The sequence below is a fragment of the Solanum verrucosum genome, unplaced genomic scaffold (genome assembly GCF_900185275.1).
Source record: "Solanum verrucosum unplaced genomic scaffold, falcon-dt-bn FXZP01000049.1, whole genome shotgun sequence".
Lineage (NCBI taxonomy): Eukaryota > Viridiplantae > Streptophyta > Magnoliopsida > Solanales > Solanaceae > Solanum > Solanum verrucosum.
Window position 1 is genome coordinate 5,490,964 of NW_026020221.1, and position 20,280 is coordinate 5,511,243.

Consider the following 20,280-nt stretch of genomic DNA (forward strand, 5'->3'; position numbering starts at 1 on the left):
TCTTGCCCCCTATGTACACCTTATCTAGCGAAATTTCAAAAAAATAAAATAAAATAGAATCTTAATACAATCCAATTTCATCACAATTGCTCAATCCACCATCTCTAAACAAATGCATAATCTTTAATAGGCAACATTTGAACATATGCCCATTTGAATTTTTTAGGGTTGTTCTCTTCAGTAACATCCCTAATTCAACATGCTACCTGTTTATTGCTACAAATTAGACCATAAACAACATCCAAAAAAACATGCTTAAAATGAATGACAACACCAGTATCCTGACGAACTGCTCAAAAAACGTGACAACCTTATTGATAAGCCACTGATTCTGAAAGTCTATGAACGGGGCGGAGTAAATGTATTGTATCTCTACTCGTCCCTTAGTAGAAATACATAACATCTACTCGCCCACGCCATAGATCTGCATAGCCTGTGGCAGATCAAGAAGGTTGTCAAGTGTTTTGAGCAGTTTGCCAGGATGTTGGTGTTGCCATTTGCGAAAAATGTGTTTGATCAATTTTTACAATGCTAAGAAAAATTAGATAGATATTTATAGGGATGATTTGGTATAATTTGGAAGGTATATGACCACAATAAATTATTTACCTAGTAAAGCTTGGTTTCACATTTCTATGGTACATAATTAAGATTAGATTACTGTGATTAATCATATTTTAAAATTTTCAAGTCAACTACAACTTGATTTAATGAATCCGGCACAAAAGAAAGTTATTTAGATGCGATTATAATTAAGATTTTTTATTAAATAGACTTAATAATAAATAATAGTTGATTGGTAATAATTAATTAAATTACACTAATGATTAATTATATTTGACATATTGCATACACAGGCAAGTCATTTAAAAGGAATAATATATAAATATGACCTTTAATTTGGCTTCTTCTGGCAACTATGACTTTTGACTTTCTTAGTGCACAAGTAAGCACTTTAGCTATTCAAAGCATGAACAAATAAATACCCGAATACTACTAGAAAAAATGTGTGAAATACACCCAAGTCATACGCGTCAAAGGTAAAACATTGACTAACTCACACAAAAAATTGAGAAAATCACTTAATTTCTCTCGAGTGGCCCTTATATGTTAAAATAATAGTGTGGATCATGGTGATGATATACATATTGTTCCCCGAAGTCATTATGGAGGGTCTTCTAAAGGTTTTGGAAAAAAAATTACCCGAAACAATATCACCAAAAAGTTCATTGACTAACACACACAAAAAACTAAGAAAATTGCCTAATTCTTGATGAGTGACCCCTAAATGCTAAAAAAAATGTTGTGGATTATGGTGACGTATTGTTCCCCTAAGTCATTACGGAGGGTCCTACTTAGGTTTGAAAAAAAAAAGTACCCAAAAATCATTTCACTAAAAAAATCATTGACTAACAAACACAAAAAACAAAGAAAATCATCTAATTTATGTTGAGTGGCCCCTAAATGCTAAAAAAAATTATGTCGATCATTGTGAGTCTATACGTATTGTTCCCCCAGGTCATTACGGATGTTACTATAAAGGTTTTTGAAAAAGTGTCTGAAAACCATATCTCCGAAAAATTCATTGGCTAACACACACAAAATTGAGAAAAATATCGCACAATTCTTTTTTGGTAGCCCTAAATGCTAAAAAATGGTCTGGATCATGGTGAGAATATACATACTATTTCCCCAAGTTATTACGGAAGGTCCTCTAAAGGTTTTGTAAAAAAAGTGCTCGAAAACCATATCACCAAAATTGACTAACACACGAAAAACAGAGCAAATCATCTAATTCCTGTGGACTGGCCCCTAAATGCTAAAAACAATGATGTAGATCATTGTGAGTGTATATGTACTACTCGTCCTCCAGGTTATTACAGAGGGTCCTATAAAGATTTTGAAAAAAAAAATCCAAATATTGTATACCAAAAAATTAATGCATAAACACGAAAAACTAAGAAAATTACATAATTCATATTAAGTGGCCCCAAAATGCTAAAGAAAATGACATGGATCATGGTGAAACTATAAATATTGTTCCTTCGTGTCATTAAAAGGGATCTTGTAAAGGTTTTGGAAACAAAATTTCAAAAATCATATTATCAAAAAATTCATAGACTAAACATATAAAAACTGAGAAAATCGTTTGATTTGTGTTGAATTACCCGTAAATACTATAAAATATGTTGTAGATTCATGGTGAGGCTATAGGTATTGTTCTCTAGGTCTTTATGGAATATCTTGTAAAAGTTTTTGAAAAAAAAAATGCCAGAACACCATATCACAAAAAAAATTATTGACTAACACATACAAAAAAGTGAGAAAATTGCCTAATTGTGAAAGTTTTGAAAACAAAGCGACTTAAAACCATATCACCAAAAAATTCATTGACTAACATACACCATAAATTGAGAAAATTATCTAATTTATGTTGAGTGGCCCCTAATTGCTAAAAAATGATGTGAGTCATTGTGATTCTATACGTATTGCTCCCCAAGAACATTATAGAGGGTCTTGTAAAGATTTTAGAAAAGAAGTACCCAAAAACCATATTATCAAAATATTAATTGTCTAACACACGAAAAATTGAGAAAATTAACTAATTCTTGTTGAGTGACCTCTAAATGGTAAAATAATTGTGTGAATCAGGGTGAGAGTTTAAGTACTGTTCTCCCAAGTCATTATAGAGGGTACGGTAAATGTTTTGGAAAAAAATGTCCGAAAATTTTATGACCACAAAATTCATTGACTGACACACTAAAATAGAGAAAATCATCTTATTCCTATTGAGTGACCCGAAATGCTAAAACAGTAACATGGATCATGGTGAAACTATACCTATTGTTCCTCAGGTCATTACGGAGGGTCTTGTAAAGGTTTTGAAAAAAAAGTTCCCGACTTCTCCAATAAATTCTTTGACTAACACATAGAAAAAAGCTGAAAAAATCACTTAATTATGTTAAGTGGATCGTCCTAAATGGTAAAAAATGGTGTGGATGATGATGAGGTTATAGGTATTGTACCCCAAGGTCTTTGTGGAGGGTCAAGTAAAGATTTTTGGAAAAAAATGGCCCGAATACCATATAATCAAGAAAATCATTTACTTTAACACATGAAAAACTTTGAAAATTGACTATTTTTTGTTAAGTGGACCCTAAATGCTAAATAACACGTGTGGATCATGGTGAGGGTATACACACTATTACCCCAAGTCATTACGGTGCGTCTTATAAAGGTTTTGGAAAAAGGTTCCGAAAATTATATCACCAAAAAATTCATTGATTAACACATACGAAAAACTGAGAAAATTATCTGATTCTTGTTGAATGTCCCCTAAATACTAAAAAATAGTGTGGATCATGGTAAAGCTACATGTATTGTTCCACCAAGTCATTATGGAGGATCATGTAAAGGTTTCGGAAAAAAAAAAAAGTTCCCAAAAACCATATCACCAAAAAAATCATTGACTAACATACAAGAAAAACTTGGAAAATCGCATAATTTCTATTGAGTGACCTTTAAATGCTAAAATAATTGTGTGGATCATGGTGAGGCTATACGTACTGCTCCATTAGGTCATTATTGAGGGTTGTGTAAAGATTTGAAAAAAAAATGGTCGAAAATCTTATCACCGACAAATTATTTGAGTAACACTCATGAAAAAAAAAATCGCCTAAGTCTTGTTGATTGACCCCTAAATGCTAAAAAATGATGTGGATCATGGTGAGGATATACATATTGTCCCCCAAGAATATTACGAAAGGTCCTGTAAAGGTTTTGAGAAAAAAAAAAAGAGTTCAAAAACCATTCACCAAAAAATTTATTGACTAGCACGCATGAAAAACTCAGAAAATCGCTTAATTCGTTTTGAGTGACATCTAAATTCTAAAAGAATGATTGGATAATGGTGAGACTATACATATTTTCCCCTTGGTCATTACGGAGGGTCTTGTAAATGTTTTGGAGAAAATGCCAGAAAATCATATCGCCAAAAAAATCATTGATGCACAAGAAAAATTGAGAAAATTATCTAATTCATGTTGAGTGGTCGCTAAATGTAAAAAAAAAAATCGTGAATCATGGTGAAACTATATGTATTGCTCCCCGAGATGATTATGGAGGATACTGTAAGGGCTTTGCAAAAGTGCCGAAAACTATATCACTAAAAAAAGATTGACTAACACACACATAACTTTAAAAAAACGTCTATTTCCAATTGACTGGCACCTAAATGCTAAAAATATCGAAACAAAATCGATAACCCGTTACTTTATTTTAGTGTATTAATTTAAAATGACACGAAATTAAAAAAAAATAATGATAAACATTTAAATCGGGTTGAAAGTGATATTTGTTCTTGAAACAATGTATAAATGAAAGTTTGCGTGTCATATTTAATGAAACACTGTGATATATGGATTAGCATTAGTTTTCAAATTGTAAGCAGATCGAAAAATTGTTTAAAAAGTAATGAGGATTGGCTCATGCTATTAGGCAATAATATTTAATTTTACTATTTTTTTCCTGTTAAATATCAAATGTGACTCACTAATATGTTGTCTAATGATTAATATAAAGCTTTTGGATTTGGCAGATGTTGTTTATTCTTTAAAAAAAAACACCCAAAGGATTATTAAAACCATATGGAAAAAGCACAAAAAATTAGGTTTACTAGACAAATTTAATCAAAATTTACGATTTGAGTGAATTTTGATTATATCATCAAACCACTACATTATACAATTTGCTACCAATAATATGGGTGTGATTTGCACAAATAAAATGTTGAGTGTTATCATTCAAACTTCCGTTATAACAAGTTATAAAAATAGATTCGCAAAATATAGATGAGTTGTAACTAATATTATCGATGTATTATATCGAAAATAACCAATTCATGAAAATAGATGTACATAATATTTTGACAAAGATCCTTAATATTCTCAAATCCTATGTTAGAATTGGTCATTCCTAATAATCTTCTATACAAGCAAAACACTAGTTCTACCTACATTTGATTATCCTAGTCTTATACTACAAAATAGGAGTACAAAATATTTATTTTCTAATTGATTTTCATTATATTTTTTTAAGGGTTTTTTTTATAACAATAAAAATTCCCAAATTAAATTTAAATTTTTGGATGGATAAGGATGTCTATTGAAAAACAAGAAGTTGTTTAAAGTATATAATTTCTCCCTTTTATTAAAACTAGAATGCATAATCAATTAAATTAAGTTATTCAATCACATTTACAATATGGTTATGGTTTCCAATTTTCCTAAAAAGAAATCTATTTTAATTTTTATTTATATTGTCTTGGACTTGGTTAATTTTTGTTCTTGTCAATCATTTATCAATAGTAATTTAGATGCTACTGGATTTTCATCAGCAGTGGCAACTTGGTATGGAGATCCCACTGGAGCTGGAAGTGGTAATTTCTAGAAAATCATTTTTTACACGATTAGTATAATTTAATATGTTATAACAATATGAACAGTTATCGATAAAAAAAAATTGTGTGTGTGTTTAGGGGGAGCTTGTGGACTAGAAGATGACGTAGCAAAAGCACCATACAACGCGATGATAACCGCGGGAAATCAAGTTTTATTGAAACATGGTTTAGGATGTGGTGCATGTTATCAGGTACGTACGTACTTTCTTATAATAACGTACTTAGTATCAATCAGTCTAACAACATTTAAATTCTGAATCTGTCGTTTTTCAGGTATTATGTAATCAAAATGAAGAATGTTCACAAAATCCAATAACAGTAACTCTTACAGATGAGTGTCCAGGAACATGTAATGATGATCCAATTCATTTTGATTTAAGTGGAAATGCCTTTGGAGCTATGTCAAAATATGGCCAAGCGGACCAATTACGTAATCTTGGAAGAATTGATATTTATTATAAAAGGTGAGTGAGTTTCTTTATAATAAACTTAAAAAAAATTGTACAATATTATTTTATGAATTTAACTTATTATAAATATGTTAATAATGTAAAAGAATTTGCATTATCTATGTGATTTAACATGTTAAAAAAACATTGCAAAAAATCTTTCATCGGTTTTGGGTGTGTTTTAGTAGTGTTACTTGTTTTATTTTTCATCGACTGGAATTAGTTATAAACTTCATTGTTAGTTTATTCGTAGCTAACTGAAATTCATCGCTTATTCAAATTAGCGACAGATTTTATTGTTTCACTACAAAATTTGTCTAATTTTTTTAGTTGTATTCTTTGGTTAATTCTTCTTGTGATTTTTTTCAGGGTGGCATGCGACCACAAGCAAAATATTATGTTTAAGGTTGAAAAAGGATCAAACCCTCGTTTCATTGCAATTGCAATTGAAGCTCAAAATGGAGATGGTGATCTTTCTTTAGTTGAAATAAAACATACAAATTCAAATGAATGGCTTCAAATGCAACAAATGTTTGGAGCAACATGGTCAATAAATATTTATCCAGACACACAAATACCTCCTTTCTCTATTAGGTTAACTTCACAAAATAAACATCAAGTTCAAGCTGATAATGTCATTCCTATGAATTGGCAAGCAAAAGAAATTTACTATTCAAATGTCAATTTTTCTCCCTAATTATAAAGTTTTTTAGTTTTATTTTTGGAGGATTTGAGGAATTTTAGAGATTACAAAATGAATTTTTGGACTTCCTTTGTATACCAATAATATGATATATCAAATTCTTTATTTAAATTGAGGAGCTTGCTGTGATACAATTTTTTGACCTAATAAACTTATAAATGATACATGTATTTAATTAAATAACAGATGAATCAATGAGTTATCATAATTTTCTATTAACATATACATTCCTTTTAAATTTATATCCTATTCTATTATTATATATCCTAGTTTTATCAAACTTTTATTGTTAATCAATATTTAATAGTAATGTAGTTCTAAAAATACTCAAAATATCACATATTTCTTAGATATAAGGACCATAATCACACATTTTAATTTATTGAAGGTTAAATATGCAGAGTCATACCATATCACGAATTCACATCAGAAATCACCAACATGAACACTAGGGGTGTACAAAACCAAACCGAAAACTGAACCAAACCGCAAGCTGAGTCAAACTAAAAAAAAAAGACCCGACTAGTGGTTTGGTTTGACTTGGTTTGGTATTGGGAAAAAAAATCCGACTATATTTGGGTTGGTTTGGTTTCAACTAAAAAAAACCAACAAGACCAAACCAACCCGACATTATATATATAATTTTAAAATTTTATTTTATACGTAAAAATATTTACTTTGATATAATTTTTAAATATTTCTTGTACTTTTTCATAGTTTTTATCTTTTAATATATTATTTCATGTTTAAAAGTTAGAATTCTTAATGGTCCAATAAAGATTATAGTCCACAGATGTTGGTAATAGTAATAAAACTTAAATCAAAATCAAATTAATACTAATGCAAAAAGAAAATCAATTCAACACTAAGAATGACAATAATATTAAATATTTGTTCTTTAGTTTTACATAGGTTTAGACAATTAAAATACATAATCTGATTTTATTTTCCTTTAATATTTAGTCATGTAACTAATACTTATTAAACTTATTTTAGCATGATTTAGTACTTTTAATTATGATCATTGTCATTATTACATATTAATTTGCAATATTTGTTTTACGCGATTTCATTATTATTTTTTTGTTGGATATTTTAGTGTCATTAATCCTATCATATTTTGTGTCATTTTCTTAAGAAACACCTTAGATAGTTGTATTTTGGTAGGACTAAATAAATATTTGAAATATAAGTAAATTATATGTTTGTATGAATACATTACCCAAAAAACCCGAAAAAAACTCAAGGTTGAAAAACCTGAGTTTTATTGGTTTGGTTTGGTTTATAAATTCAAAAATCCGACACAAATGGTTTGGTTTGATTTTGAAAAACCCGAATCAACCCAACCATGTACACCCCTAATGAACACCAATAAAATCTTGAATTGCGTATAGAAAGAAAATTAACCACTTCTATTCTTGGAGTTGAGGTAGACCAAACTCAAAATTTACCAACAATTGATGGACCAAAGTTTCTATTATCCCAATTATAAAATTAGAGAAATTGATTGAGAGATGTGTGATGTTGTATTGTCATGAAAATTCAAATGTTAATTTACATAACTTTAATTGTGTGATGAAATCTACACAAAGAAATTTGGCATTTACATATTTGGTCTATTTGCTTCAAATGAAGGATTACTCTTCTCATTTGTTCTTAACAATTTGTTGCTGCACCACCAAGACTGAAACTGGTCTATTGATCTCTGCAGCTGCAAGCATGTCACCAACTGGTCCAAGTTCTGGCAAATCATTCCATTCATTAAGCCCTAATAGTTGTTGTAGATCGTCGCGATGACGCCTTCCGACCATGATAAGATCAAAGGCTTCTTCCATAGCATGTATGATCAAAGCTGTTTCAGCTCCATCTCTAACTCTTTCCTCTCTGTATACAATGTTATCCTGGTGCTGACCAAGAAGTCTTACCTCCTTCAACATCTCAGCATCAAGTACAGCATCCCACTGGTTTTCACGTACGTCGATGTCCCATGACACGAATCTAACCACAGTCAGTTGAAGTTCAGGTGATCTTGACATACGTTTAGCATAAGCTAACGCCTCACGATCATCATTGCCTCCCATGAAAACCACGGATACTTGATACATTGATGACTCATTACCGGATTGACTGGCTAGACGTTTTATTTTCTGACGGTCAATTAGGATACCTACAGAACAAGGGGCCAAGTCCAATACATTATTGTTGATTGTTCTCAAGTTACTGCTGTCCAAGATAATCTTCCCCTGCTGATTCCATTTCCTGTGAAACGGGAGTATGATCATGGACGCTAACTTGTCGAATGCAAGTGAACAAATGTCCTGATGCATGAACCTTGGCAGTGACATTGAGGTGAAGAAATGAGTACTAGCAGATCCCAAGAACTGAGTTTCAAATGCTATAAAAACTTCCACCATCTTTTGCGATCGAGCAACGCCAGAAGTATTCTTTTGGCCAAGCTGATGATCAATTAGAACTGGGGATGCTCGACCAGCAAGTTCCACCAAGTGTAGCGCATACACAGATAAAGGACTTTCTTTACATGGAAAAGAAGCATCTAAGATCTTTCGAGCACCTACGACATCATCAAATCGATGAGCACATGAAAGCAAGCGCAACTCAGAATTGCTTGAAGCATGTTGGATGTCTCTTTTCTGATAACCGGCATATATCCTTGTATGATCATAGAGCGTTCCAACGCAGAAATGTGAGAGTGCAGCTATGAGTAATACAGATGCAGTTAGCATGGAAAAGGTTTCTCCATCAACTGTCTGTGCTTCAATAAAGGAGAAGAGAAAACAGAATTAGAAGTCTGGCTGAAAAAGGTTATTAGCACGTAGGACACATATTGTCATTGTCATGTAGGATGCCACATAGGATGTGTATGTCTATTTGTTCAGCTCTATACAAATTTAAGTTTTTACTTGTGTACATCCAAAGTTGGAGGACATAAATGTGAAATGATGCCAAGTTAAAGGGCTTATTTATGTATTATGCCTAAAGAAACTGTAGTAATATTCCATGGAAAACATTTATACGTTACAGTACGTACTGCAGGCTCAGCAACACAATCTCAAAACTGTATTAATGGAACAGCAATATTAAGATATTGAAAGGATGATTAAATAATTACCTGATTAATAACATTGTTCAAGTAAAAAGACATCTGAATAACACCTTGTGAGGTCATGATGAAGGCAAGAGCCGCAGCATCTTTTGGGGGAACCTTGCAGGCCAATGCTGGAAGGAAAACTGATGCGTACTTCACGGTGAGACAAAAGAACACCATAACCCATACCCAATTCAGGAAGACGAGATCATACAAATCAACCAGATTTACTTTCATACCACAATAAGTAATCAGAAGAGGTGCAAGCATACCAGATACTAAGGTTTCTAATTTATCTACCAATGTTGACCCGAGAGGTGGACCGTCTGGTATGACAAGACCTAGGATAAAAGGACCATATTGGTAATTAAGCCCTGCATTATCAACAAGAATCACAGCTAACAGGACACAGACCGATGCCCAAGTAATGTAAACAGAATTTACAGGCCTGCCTTCTGGAGTCCTTTTGATGACCCAAAGTGAAATAGGTCGCACAGTAAACACAATAAGCAAGATTATACCAAGAAGTAGAACAAAAGACTGTACAGAGATAACCGTCGTAATCTCTGCCAATAATCCAATTCTAAGGGTGGAGAAGATAGTCAACCCCAGATTACTAAATAAGTCACTGATCAAACTTGATGCCAGAGCAAGACGACCAAGCTCAGAATTCATGATTTTCAGGTCAACAAGGAGAGATGCAACCACAGGAAATGCAATCAAACCTTGTATCAAGAAAATACTTTGGGCTGCCGGTTGTCGATATCTGTGCATATTTGCATCTTGTGAAAAGAATCCAAAATACAAGCTCGCAAAAGAGGCAACTGGTAGAATGACAGCAAGTAATCCTATTGTCCACGCCCTTGAACCACTTCTCAACACCACTTTTGGGTCCATCTTCACTCCACTTAGAAATATAAAGAAGATATACCCAATTTTTGACATTAAATCTATGAAAATTTCTCCTGATTGTGGGAATAAATTCTCCGTAAAGTTCGGGATCTTTCCTAGCATTGTTGGTCCTAGTATGATACCTGCCTGTAGGTGGAAGACAATACCATCACATCTTGAGTTAAACACAACCATAAATGAAACTACAACAATATAATATCCAGTGTAATCCCATAAGTAGGGTCAAGGGAGGGTAGAGTGTACGCAAACCTTACCCCTACCTTGGGAGGACAAGCATAAATGAAATTCAGTACACATTTTCATATAATTTAGCATTCGTGCCTTTGGTAGTCTAAAGAGTCACCACTTTAGCCTTTTGATGCAACAAGAACAATATGTTGGGAATCAGGAGGGGGAAATACAAGATTTTTCGTTCTTTTTCCAGTCGAAAATAATAGGAAACACTAGGATTGAAGGAAAAGAATAACAAGTTGCAGTGTATATTAACAAGGCTTAGAGAAACTTGATTTAGCCGCATCTTTTTGTGTGTTCATGTAGTTATATGCATTAAAACATTGCCGAGCATATATAACCTATGTTGCTCGGACTCCCCAAAAATGTCAACAAATGCGTGTCAGATTCTCCAAAAGTAGTGTGTTTTGCGCAACTTACTATTTTATTATAAAAACTACTCCCTATGTCTCAACCTATAGGGCACTGTTGGAATTTCGAGACTCAACCAAGTTTTTCTTTCACCGAAATTCCCTCTTTAAAATATTTCAAGCTATTAATTTTGTGATTTATAACCTAATATATAAATTTTATTTCAAAAAACTTAAAAGCTACAAAAGTTTAAAAGTCTCAAAATTTCAATTGTGTAATATAAGCAGAGGAAAGTAGTTTTCTTTTTTTACTATTTGCATATCCCATAGCCTGAAGCTAACCCTAACACCAGGATTTTTAAAAATAACAACATTATGAATAAATGTGAAGAGAGAAAATAATACCAAAATCTCAGAGATAAGACGGGGAAGACGGATGCGCTTGAGAACCAAATGAAGGGATTGTGTGAGGATAAAAATGACAGCTAATTGGAGAAGCAACAGCGGCAAATTGAAATCGAGGAATAAACTCGGATTGGGTAAACCCCATATACCAGGTGAATGAAGAGGTATTTCTGCATAACATTTTTCATTAACCGCACCGGGTAATTCCCCGGCTAATTTCACTGATGTTGCCGCCGCTGTCGCCATTGATGATGATGATAATGATAATGGTGACCTTGGCTAGGTCGAATCACACCCACATTTGAAGAGAAATTCAACAATTTTTGTTTAGAGATTTGTAGTAGTATCATTTTTTGTTTGAAGCAAAAATGGAGGGACGAAAATAGTATTACACCCGTAAAATATTCAATACCTTTGGTTTTGTTTTGCAGAAGGCAATGTAGCGGGAAAGATGAAAATACATATAGGAGGAGTTAACATCATGTCTTCGCTTCGAGTCATTGGAATTTAGTTGAATCTAACATTAATATTGGACATCAAATGAAAATAAAAATAAGACAAAGTACTTAAAATAAATACTTTTTAGGAAAATAATAGAATTTCTTAGTTATTTTTCTATGTTTAGATATATTTTAGAAGCTTTTTTATATGATCTAGATTGATATTATGGGATATAAGGAGATGGGAGTTACATGAGTGAAGAAGAAAATGAAGTGTGTTACAAGGTTGATAGTAAAATTATATTTATGTACGAATTATGATAATGTAATCAGTCATTAATATATATTTTGCATTTTTTTCTTGGAATAACATCCTCTTCTGACCACTATGACTAAAATGTTTTGTGCATCAACCTGTTTTTGTTTTATAAGGTTGATATATGAATCGAAACTCTAGAAAAAATAATTATGATTATTTACTTCAGGCGCAAGTATATTTTAGTGAACTAATTACAATTTGATTTTAAATTATCTTTTCTTCATTGGTTGATTACTTCTAGAAAAGTATAATTTTAGTTATATTTGAACATGTATTCACTTGAAAAAAAATAATTAGAGATTTGTAAGTGAATATAATATTATTTCACGGGATACATATTATCTCGCGCCAGCAACCGGTACCATGTAACAATATATTGAATTTGTTTTACCTCTGAATTTGGTAATCAAACTCAATCAACTAATATTAATATTGTGTGAAACCATTAATATTAGCTACCAGGCTATAACCTTTGTCAAACTCAATCAGTACAAAATGAAATGTTAAAAATTAAGTAGCATGAGATAAGAAAACAATCACCAAGTAGAAATAATTGTAATCACAAATAATGCAATTTACAAACCAGTTTCATATAAGAATAATTTAAGTAAGATCATCTTCCTCTAGCTCCTTCGCTTTCAACGCTTCCTTCACTCTCAAAAGAAGTGTTGTCCTCCATTCATCCTGTAAGGTGGGGGGAGACGAAAGAAAAGACATAAGTATTGCGATGAACAATTAAAAAAAAGAATAGTGAAGTGTGTTTAGGTTGATTGAGCCAACGAAGTATGAAATTCCTATCTCACTTGGATGAGTGAAATATGAAAACAAGCTTTAGAAAGTAAACATTCTGAAATATCCAGAAAACGAAAGGATTCCTTTCTTTAGTTTAGTCGCGTGGGACTGGCACTATCGAGTAGAGTACATAAAATGAACTGCCAAAGGTGTTACCAGTTACTACATATAACATCTATATGAACAATTCTGCAGTTAAGTTCCGATCTCAATATATTCACACAATGCCTGAAGGTTAACTGCAACATCAATCAATCCTGAAATGAAACTACTTCTATGTGGTTTCATAAAATCTGCAACGCAATCTCATAATGGAGCACAAATGGAGTTTATAACCCCATAAAGTGCTAGATAAAAGAAAAAACTCTGAGCAACTTTTCTGCTATGTAGAGCAAGGATTGACGTTGATGTTCAAATATTACTAAGGAGTTAGTAGATAGGAATATACGTAAGCCAAAACCACAAAGAAGAAACCCTAAAATTTACAATTATCAGCAGTTGGTATCTTTTTGTGGGCAAGGAAAGTGGAGAAAACTAAAATTTACCAGCTTTGTCATGCTATCATATTCCTTGAGACAACCAGTAAACTTTGCAACATCTTCCTCGTCAATAGCAGCTTCCAAATCCTGTCATTGCAAGAGTACTCTCCCAAATTAATTCTATATTATCATATTTGGAACACATAATGATCCTGAAAGAAATAACTATGGTATCAAGCGAGAGAACACAGTTGCTCTGGCACTCGCTTAGATGGACCTCAAATTGATGGTTCATCATATTAGTAACTATGTTGGTTAGCAAGCATTGTGCTTATGTCCCAAGGAAATCATTTCTGCGGCCAATTTCTTCTGATTTTGATTATCTATTTCGAAAGTTCTCTTCGATTAAATAATACTACATAGACATTTCTCCTAGTTTTTCACAAACCCCCATTTACCAATATGTTGTTAAGATCTGCACTTTTATCACATCAGTTTACCCTTGCCCAGACTTGACTAATTAATAAATGTGCAAATTGTATGCCTCGAAAATAAAAGGAGTAACAAAAAGATCAGACACAAGTCAACCCGCGGATGAAACTCCATTCTGTGTCCTGGTAATTCATCCCCATATATACATTTCCCCTGTCTGCATTTAAGTTAAAGATCAACCACATTAAAGTTGACAATTCATATTTTGGAAAATTCTTAACAATTTAAACACTTAATACAGTATGTACTTGCTATATACACAGATAAGGCAGGAAAACTTGATTTAAAGAGATGGAGAATGGATCAAGATAAAAGAACTCGCATGCTTGAGTTAAAATACAAGATATGGCATACCACTAGCAACTTGCACTCGCGTGTCCCTGAAAATGTTGGATCCAGTTCCTGCAAGTTAGGATGTATTATTTACTTAAACATATCATGTCCCGTTATAATCTTAGAGACTTAACAAGCAGGACATTTACCTGATATCGCTCCAATGCATTGTTAATTGCAACAACATCACCTCTACAAAGTTGGCAAATACCAGCATTCAGAAGATGACCTCTAACTCCATACTTCAACAAGTTGTTCTTGATGGAGTGTCGTGCTATCTCCTCAAAGATCTCAATTGCTCTTTGATATCTGGGTGACAAATTCTGAATGTTAAGTTAATCCTTTTTACAAGGCAAAATTTCAGTTATTCTTACTTATGGAGCAATTAGAACTTAGAAGTTGAACATTAGCTTATTAACATTTATAACTTATTAAATTATCCACACTTTTAAAATGGCATTTACTGAACATTTCTACTCTTAGTTTGGAATTGACTTCTTTTCTTAATTATCAGTTCTGACTCCTTTTATATCTTTTCCCTTTCTCAACCCATATATTAGTTATGGCACCAGTACTCCAAGAGATTAGGATAGAATTCGATAATTCCACAGAGAAATATATAAGATAAAGAGGGAATCTTGGCATCAAATTCGGACCTCCCAGATTATCCAGAAATTGTCCTCAAGGGAAATTTCTTGCAGTTTCTAGGTCCACTTTTTAACAAGTTGCCTTTGTCTTCAACTGTGTCAACATTTACATGTTCAGCAATGAATTTGCAATTGCCAAACACAATTATTCTTCTTTAGAAAAACTAAATTACTACTTCCAGACAAAGAATCTTACTTTTCTAATTTAGCAGAGAATTCTGCAATTTTCTGCTTGCACTGATTTGCAGTTGTTGTTACATCCTCACTCTGGAAAAGATCAGCTGCTTTCTCATAATAAGTGACAGCCTGCTCCAAATTTTGCTCTTGTTCATATAACTCAGCAATTTCCTGGACATGGCAGATTCATTATGTATCTTTCAGTTGCAACCAAGCTATCAAGATACACTCCAAATAACCGTACACAATATCTATAATCATTAATGAAATGAGGTGACCATGTACTACGTTAGACAGTCACTTATCACCTTCCTATGGTATAAAAATTTAAATTTCTACATAACTTGAAGAGACTAAGCAAAAGATTTACCAAAAAACTGGACCTTACACTAGAAAAGAATTTTGACCAAACACACAGTACGGCTATTGAAAACATCAAAGAGCACATCCGGATTCTCACCGACAATATAGTTGTACCTTGTAATATCTTGCAGACATATTTAGCCTTCCAATGTCCAGAAACATGTGTACTGCCTGCTCTAGACATGATATTGCCTCTGCAAGAGGTACATCATAAATAGTTATTTTTCAGCAGAAGTAATATCTGATGAATGAAAATATGAATTCGACATGATGATTACAAACAGTATGACCATGAAATGATAAACTGATATGGTAGTAGAGTTTTGCTTCTATTTTTTATAAAATATACCAAGTCATTTACCAAAAGGTCTACACAGGGCAGGTGGGCTCAGCAATTCCCCAATAGTTGGGACAATGCATTCTTTCTACATCTTTACAGGAAGCATTTAAATACTGCTAGTATCATGTTTTTAGCATTTGCCATAAGCTAACAAATAAAGGAGATTATTCAGCTGTTAAAGGACAATAGAGAAACTATATATAAATAGGAGGGCAGTAAAATCAACTACAATACGAACGACCACGCATAGACCACAATTCTGGGACAAGTAAGCTTTTTTCATTACTAGATTGTACAAAATACCCTTTAAAGAGTTCCTACTGAAAGAAATCTAAAAGAGCTTCAATCTACTGCGCAATGGACATATATCCCAAGGATGTCAACAACACATTATTTTGGAGCACATAAGACATTCCGCAACATAAAAGAAGTGGACAAGAAGCATAAGAAGGCAACACACAACCTCTTATATTTGTCTTCTTGTAGCAATGAGCAGCATTAGCATAAGCACCAGCAGCCTCATGTTTGCTATCCAACTGAAAAGATAAGAAGAAATAGTTCAAGAATTTGAGTTTGTAGGAAAAATGAAAGGGAAAGGCGTGCTTTGTAACTAGCGGTTTTCTATCGCGTCAGCCTTTTCCCAGTGCGTGGATGCATTACTGGATTAATTCGAATTAATAGTAATAAAACTAGGGCCACGTAGACTATTCAGAGGGGTATGCTAGTCAATGATCTACTGATGTAGCTAATGTTACTAAAGCTTTTGCTAGATATCTATTGGCTTAACTGGCTCTAAACCCTCCCACCAGATAAAGAATGGAATTTCAAGTACAAGTAGTCGTCAACACTTGAAAGCTTTCTTGTCTTCACTGATCAACATTTAGTTTGGCCTAAGATTTTCTAAGTCCGAAGCATCACTTACCTTTCGTCATCGTGGGTCCACAACCATTTTACTACCTATTTATGTGGTTGATATATAGACAAGTCATTCAAGAGGATAAAAAACTTACTTTCAAATGACAACTCGCTAATTTGACATATACTGCTCCAGCTCGATCCCCTGAAAGACCAACATTCCAAGAGTAATATGCAGTTTTTTGTCATACCATATAGTTGATCTACTTTATGAAACAGTAACCCTACCCTGATAGATCCTACAAAACAGGAACAACAGCTACTACTGCTATGCTCAACCCCAAGTTGGGCTGCCTATATGATCCTCTGTACCCATTTTGCCCCATTTAAACCTGTTCAATTCTACTATGGAAAAACAAATTAGGAGTTCTCTAAAACTAAAAACAACAACAAACCCAGTGTAATCCCACAAGTGAGGTCTAAGGAGGGTGGTGTGTATGCAGACTTACCCCTACTTTGTGAGGGTAGAGAAGTTGTTTCCGATATACCCTCAGCTCAAGTTCTCTAAAACTAAGGATTCTACAAAAATTTGAGGCCTTCCTACATTATATTCTTTCGGTTTTTGCACTACCAAACAAATCCATCATATATGAGAAACTAAGGAATATCCTTTCTTCCACTTTTCAGTTTCAATTCACCGACTTTCACAAAGCACACAGATAAATTAGGTGATAGTGCATACATCAAACACTTTGTGCATTAATTCAAAAGTAATAGTCGACCCAGTGAATGGTAGTAGCATATTGGAATTATGACATTAGATTATTCTCCATAAATGTACACCATTCCAGTCATCAGAAGTTTGAGAAAGTAATATAACTTTCATTGTTACCTAATACTTTCACCGAAAGAAACAATACAGCTAAATGCTACCTTTTAGTGGCTGTACTCATACTCTATTGCATGTGACAAACTTTGATGGAACGATAGTAAGCATTCTAAGTATTACAATCTTCACAAATACAAACATAAATGTTGGATCAAGTTCAATTAAACAACAAACATCTTTTCCAAAACAATCTATACTATCAATCAACCAACAATATATTGGTTAAATTAACTACAGTTAACGGTCAAAATCACGCCTAAACTATCACTCTTTCGCAAGTTTCATAACCTCAACTACTCATTATTCTCTTTACCTATATAAACTATCACACTGTTTGTATTAAAACACATCTTGATGTTGAGTTGGCCAAATATTTGTTCCCAACAACAGACGTGTGTAGGCCAACTCGACATCGGGTTGTGTTTTAATACAAAGGGAGTGATAATTGAGGTATGAAACTCCCGAGAAAGTGATAGTTTAGGTAGGTAAATAGAACAATGGATAGTTGATGTACGAAACCCTCAAAAGGTGATAGCTTAGGTGTGTTTTCTACCACTAAATCAGAGTGAAAATCCTAGCAAAAGTTTCATTATAAATGTACACAGAATCATACAAAAAATTACTCATAATTGAATGCATATGACAACTAATTACTTTAACAGACCGATTATTGGCATAAGAATAACAATTTCATAAATTCGAATTAAGCATTCTTAATCAGCTCAAATTAGAAAAAAATATTAATTTATAAGTAGTATATATAACAGAAAATAACACCAGCAATCAATTATAAAAATCCAAAAAAAAATGAAATCACAGTTAATCACTACAGTACTTAAGTTGATAATTTTCTCTCAGAATTGATAAGTACTAATAATTATTATTAACAATTGAAAAATATCAGACCATCGTAATCTTCATAAAATTCTAAAATAAACACTCTTAATCAGCTCGAATTAGCAAATTTAAAAACAACAAATAACACCAGCAATCGATTAAAACACTGAAATCACAGTTAATCAGTACAATTACTGAAGTTGATCAAAACAATTTGAGTTGATAAAACTCACATGATTTAGCGAGTTTGAAGCAATTCGCAGCTTTATCGAACAAATCTGCAGCATCGTCGTATTTGGAGCCGAACAGTCCCCAACCGCTGAGTTTTTTCTCAGCTTTCTTCATGAATTCTTCACCCCTAGCAATCTGATCGCCCATTTTTGTGTGATTTTTTTTGCTCAGCAGAAGAGGATTTTTTGTAATGGAGAAATGAAGAAGATTCAAAACAAAGTGGGTGAGGTGATTTGGGAGTTAGATTTTTAAATGACGGGCCTTGACTTTTTGTCAAGCCTGTATACTTTTAGTTGGGCTTGGAAGTTTCGAACCCAAAAGTGTGAATTTCCAAGAAATTGTTCAAGCATCTCCGCGAGCGTAATTACAAAACATAGCTACAGTTTACATATTTATGAAATACAAATTTTTGATATGCGCATTGTACGTATATATATCAAATTATATATGTGTGATATATCTAAGACGAGAAAATGATCAAAATGGTCCTTGATGTATTGGGGTTGCTTTATTTTGATCCTTAATATATTCTAAGTGATTGAAATAGTTCTTAATGTATGACAAAATGTGTTCAATTTAGTCTTTTACCCTAAACTTAACAATTTACCCCCAAAAACTGTTAAATATAACTGTGGGGCCCACATAACTTACAAAATCCATAATTTTTATCATCTTTATTAGCTTAAAGAAAGAGTTTCATGAATTCTAAAACACAATTTTCTCTAACATCGAATCACACAATTACAAAATAATTATTATAATAAGGCTAAATGAAGTGGATCGTCAAGAATATGAGCTAATAAAGATGGTAAAAATTGTGGATTTTGTAAGTTATGTGTGCCCCACAGTTATATTTAACAGTTTTTGGGGTAAATTGCTAAGTTTTAGGGTAAAAGACTAAATTGAACACATTTTGTCATACATGAAGGACTATTTCAATCACCTAGAATATATTAAGGACCAAAATAAAGCAACTTCAATACATCAAGGACCATTTTGATCATTTTCTCTATCTAAGACCAATCAAAATGTCACTTTACTACCCTTTAATGTGAAAAGATATTTATTTTCAATATAATATAGTATAATAAATTTAAATATTAAAATATAGAAGATATACTAAATTAGGTGTTTAAGTTGGGGTATAATACTCCCTCCGTTCCTTTTTATATGTCATCTTTTTTTATAAATAGATAGACCACAATATTTGTCATTTTATAAAATTTATGCATAAATTACCATATTTTGCCTATTATACCCTTGATAGAGTAGTTAATTAATCTTGAAAAAATGTATTCATCATTTATTATAAAGTTGACTTAAGAAAACATTAAATAAGGGTAGAAGGGTAAAGTTACATCATTTCTTAATGCAAGTGCAAAGTAAAAATGTGATATATAAAAAGGGACGGAGGGAATAGTAATTTAACATTCAAGTTAAAAAGTGTTTTTAGTAAGTTATGGGGAAGGACC

At 32.6% G+C, this 20,280-nt stretch overlaps 2 protein-coding genes and 1 pseudogene across 2 annotated transcripts; 1 reads left to right on the forward strand and 2 right to left on the reverse strand.

Annotated features, from left to right (window-relative positions):
- Positions 1-5,259: 5,259 nt before the first annotated feature.
- On the forward strand, positions 5,260-6,357 carry LOC125831334 (expansin-B4-like; annotated as a pseudogene).
- Positions 6,358-8,246: 1,889 nt separating this feature from the next.
- On the reverse strand, positions 8,247-11,872 carry LOC125831382 (cation/H(+) antiporter 3-like). The gene is made up of 3 exons (XM_049510583.1): positions 11,615-11,872; positions 9,741-10,754; positions 8,247-9,378 (listed from the first exon to the last, which is right to left on the reverse strand). The coding sequence occupies exons 1-3, from the start codon at positions 11,858-11,860 to the stop codon at positions 8,257-8,259; spliced, it is 2,382 nt and encodes a 793-aa protein (XP_049366540.1). The 5' UTR covers positions 11,861-11,872; the 3' UTR covers positions 8,247-8,256.
- A 972-nt stretch (positions 11,873-12,844) lies between these two features.
- On the reverse strand, positions 12,845-19,028 carry LOC125831748 (alpha-soluble NSF attachment protein-like). The gene is made up of 9 exons (XM_049510934.1): positions 18,811-19,028; positions 17,007-17,056; positions 16,460-16,532; positions 15,771-15,850; positions 15,313-15,464; positions 14,619-14,778; positions 14,491-14,538; positions 13,711-13,791; positions 12,845-13,057 (listed from the first exon to the last, which is right to left on the reverse strand). Exons 1-9 carry the CDS (start codon positions 18,953-18,955, stop codon positions 12,977-12,979), a joined length of 870 nt encoding a protein of 289 aa, XP_049366891.1. The 5' UTR covers positions 18,956-19,028; the 3' UTR covers positions 12,845-12,976.
- Positions 19,029-20,280: the final 1,252 nt, after the last annotated feature.

Bases quoted from the DNA above. Each gene is read 5' to 3' on its own strand.
- LOC125831748 (XM_049510934.1), bottom strand. From the start codon at position 18,955: ATGGGCGATCAGATTGCTAGGGGTGAAGAATTCATGAAGAAAGCTGAG. The intron at 13,792-14,490 runs GTATGCCATATC...TTGCAATGACAG, and splicing joins GCGAGTGCAAGTTGCTAGTG to GATTTGGAAGCTGCTATTGA. The intron at 13,058-13,710 runs GTAAATTTTAGT...CCCACCTTACAG, and splicing joins ATGATAGCATGACAAAGCTG to GATGAATGGAGGACAACACT.
- LOC125831382 (XM_049510583.1), bottom strand. From the start codon at position 11,860: ATGGCGACAGCGGCGGCAACATCAGTGAAATTAGCCGGGGAATTACCC. The intron at 10,755-11,614 runs GTATTATTTTCT...TTCCACCTACAG, and splicing joins GTCTTATCTCTGAGATTTTG to GCAGGTATCATACTAGGACC. The intron at 9,379-9,740 runs GTAATTATTTAA...ATTGAAGCACAG, and splicing joins TGAACAATGTTATTAATCAG to ACAGTTGATGGAGAAACCTT.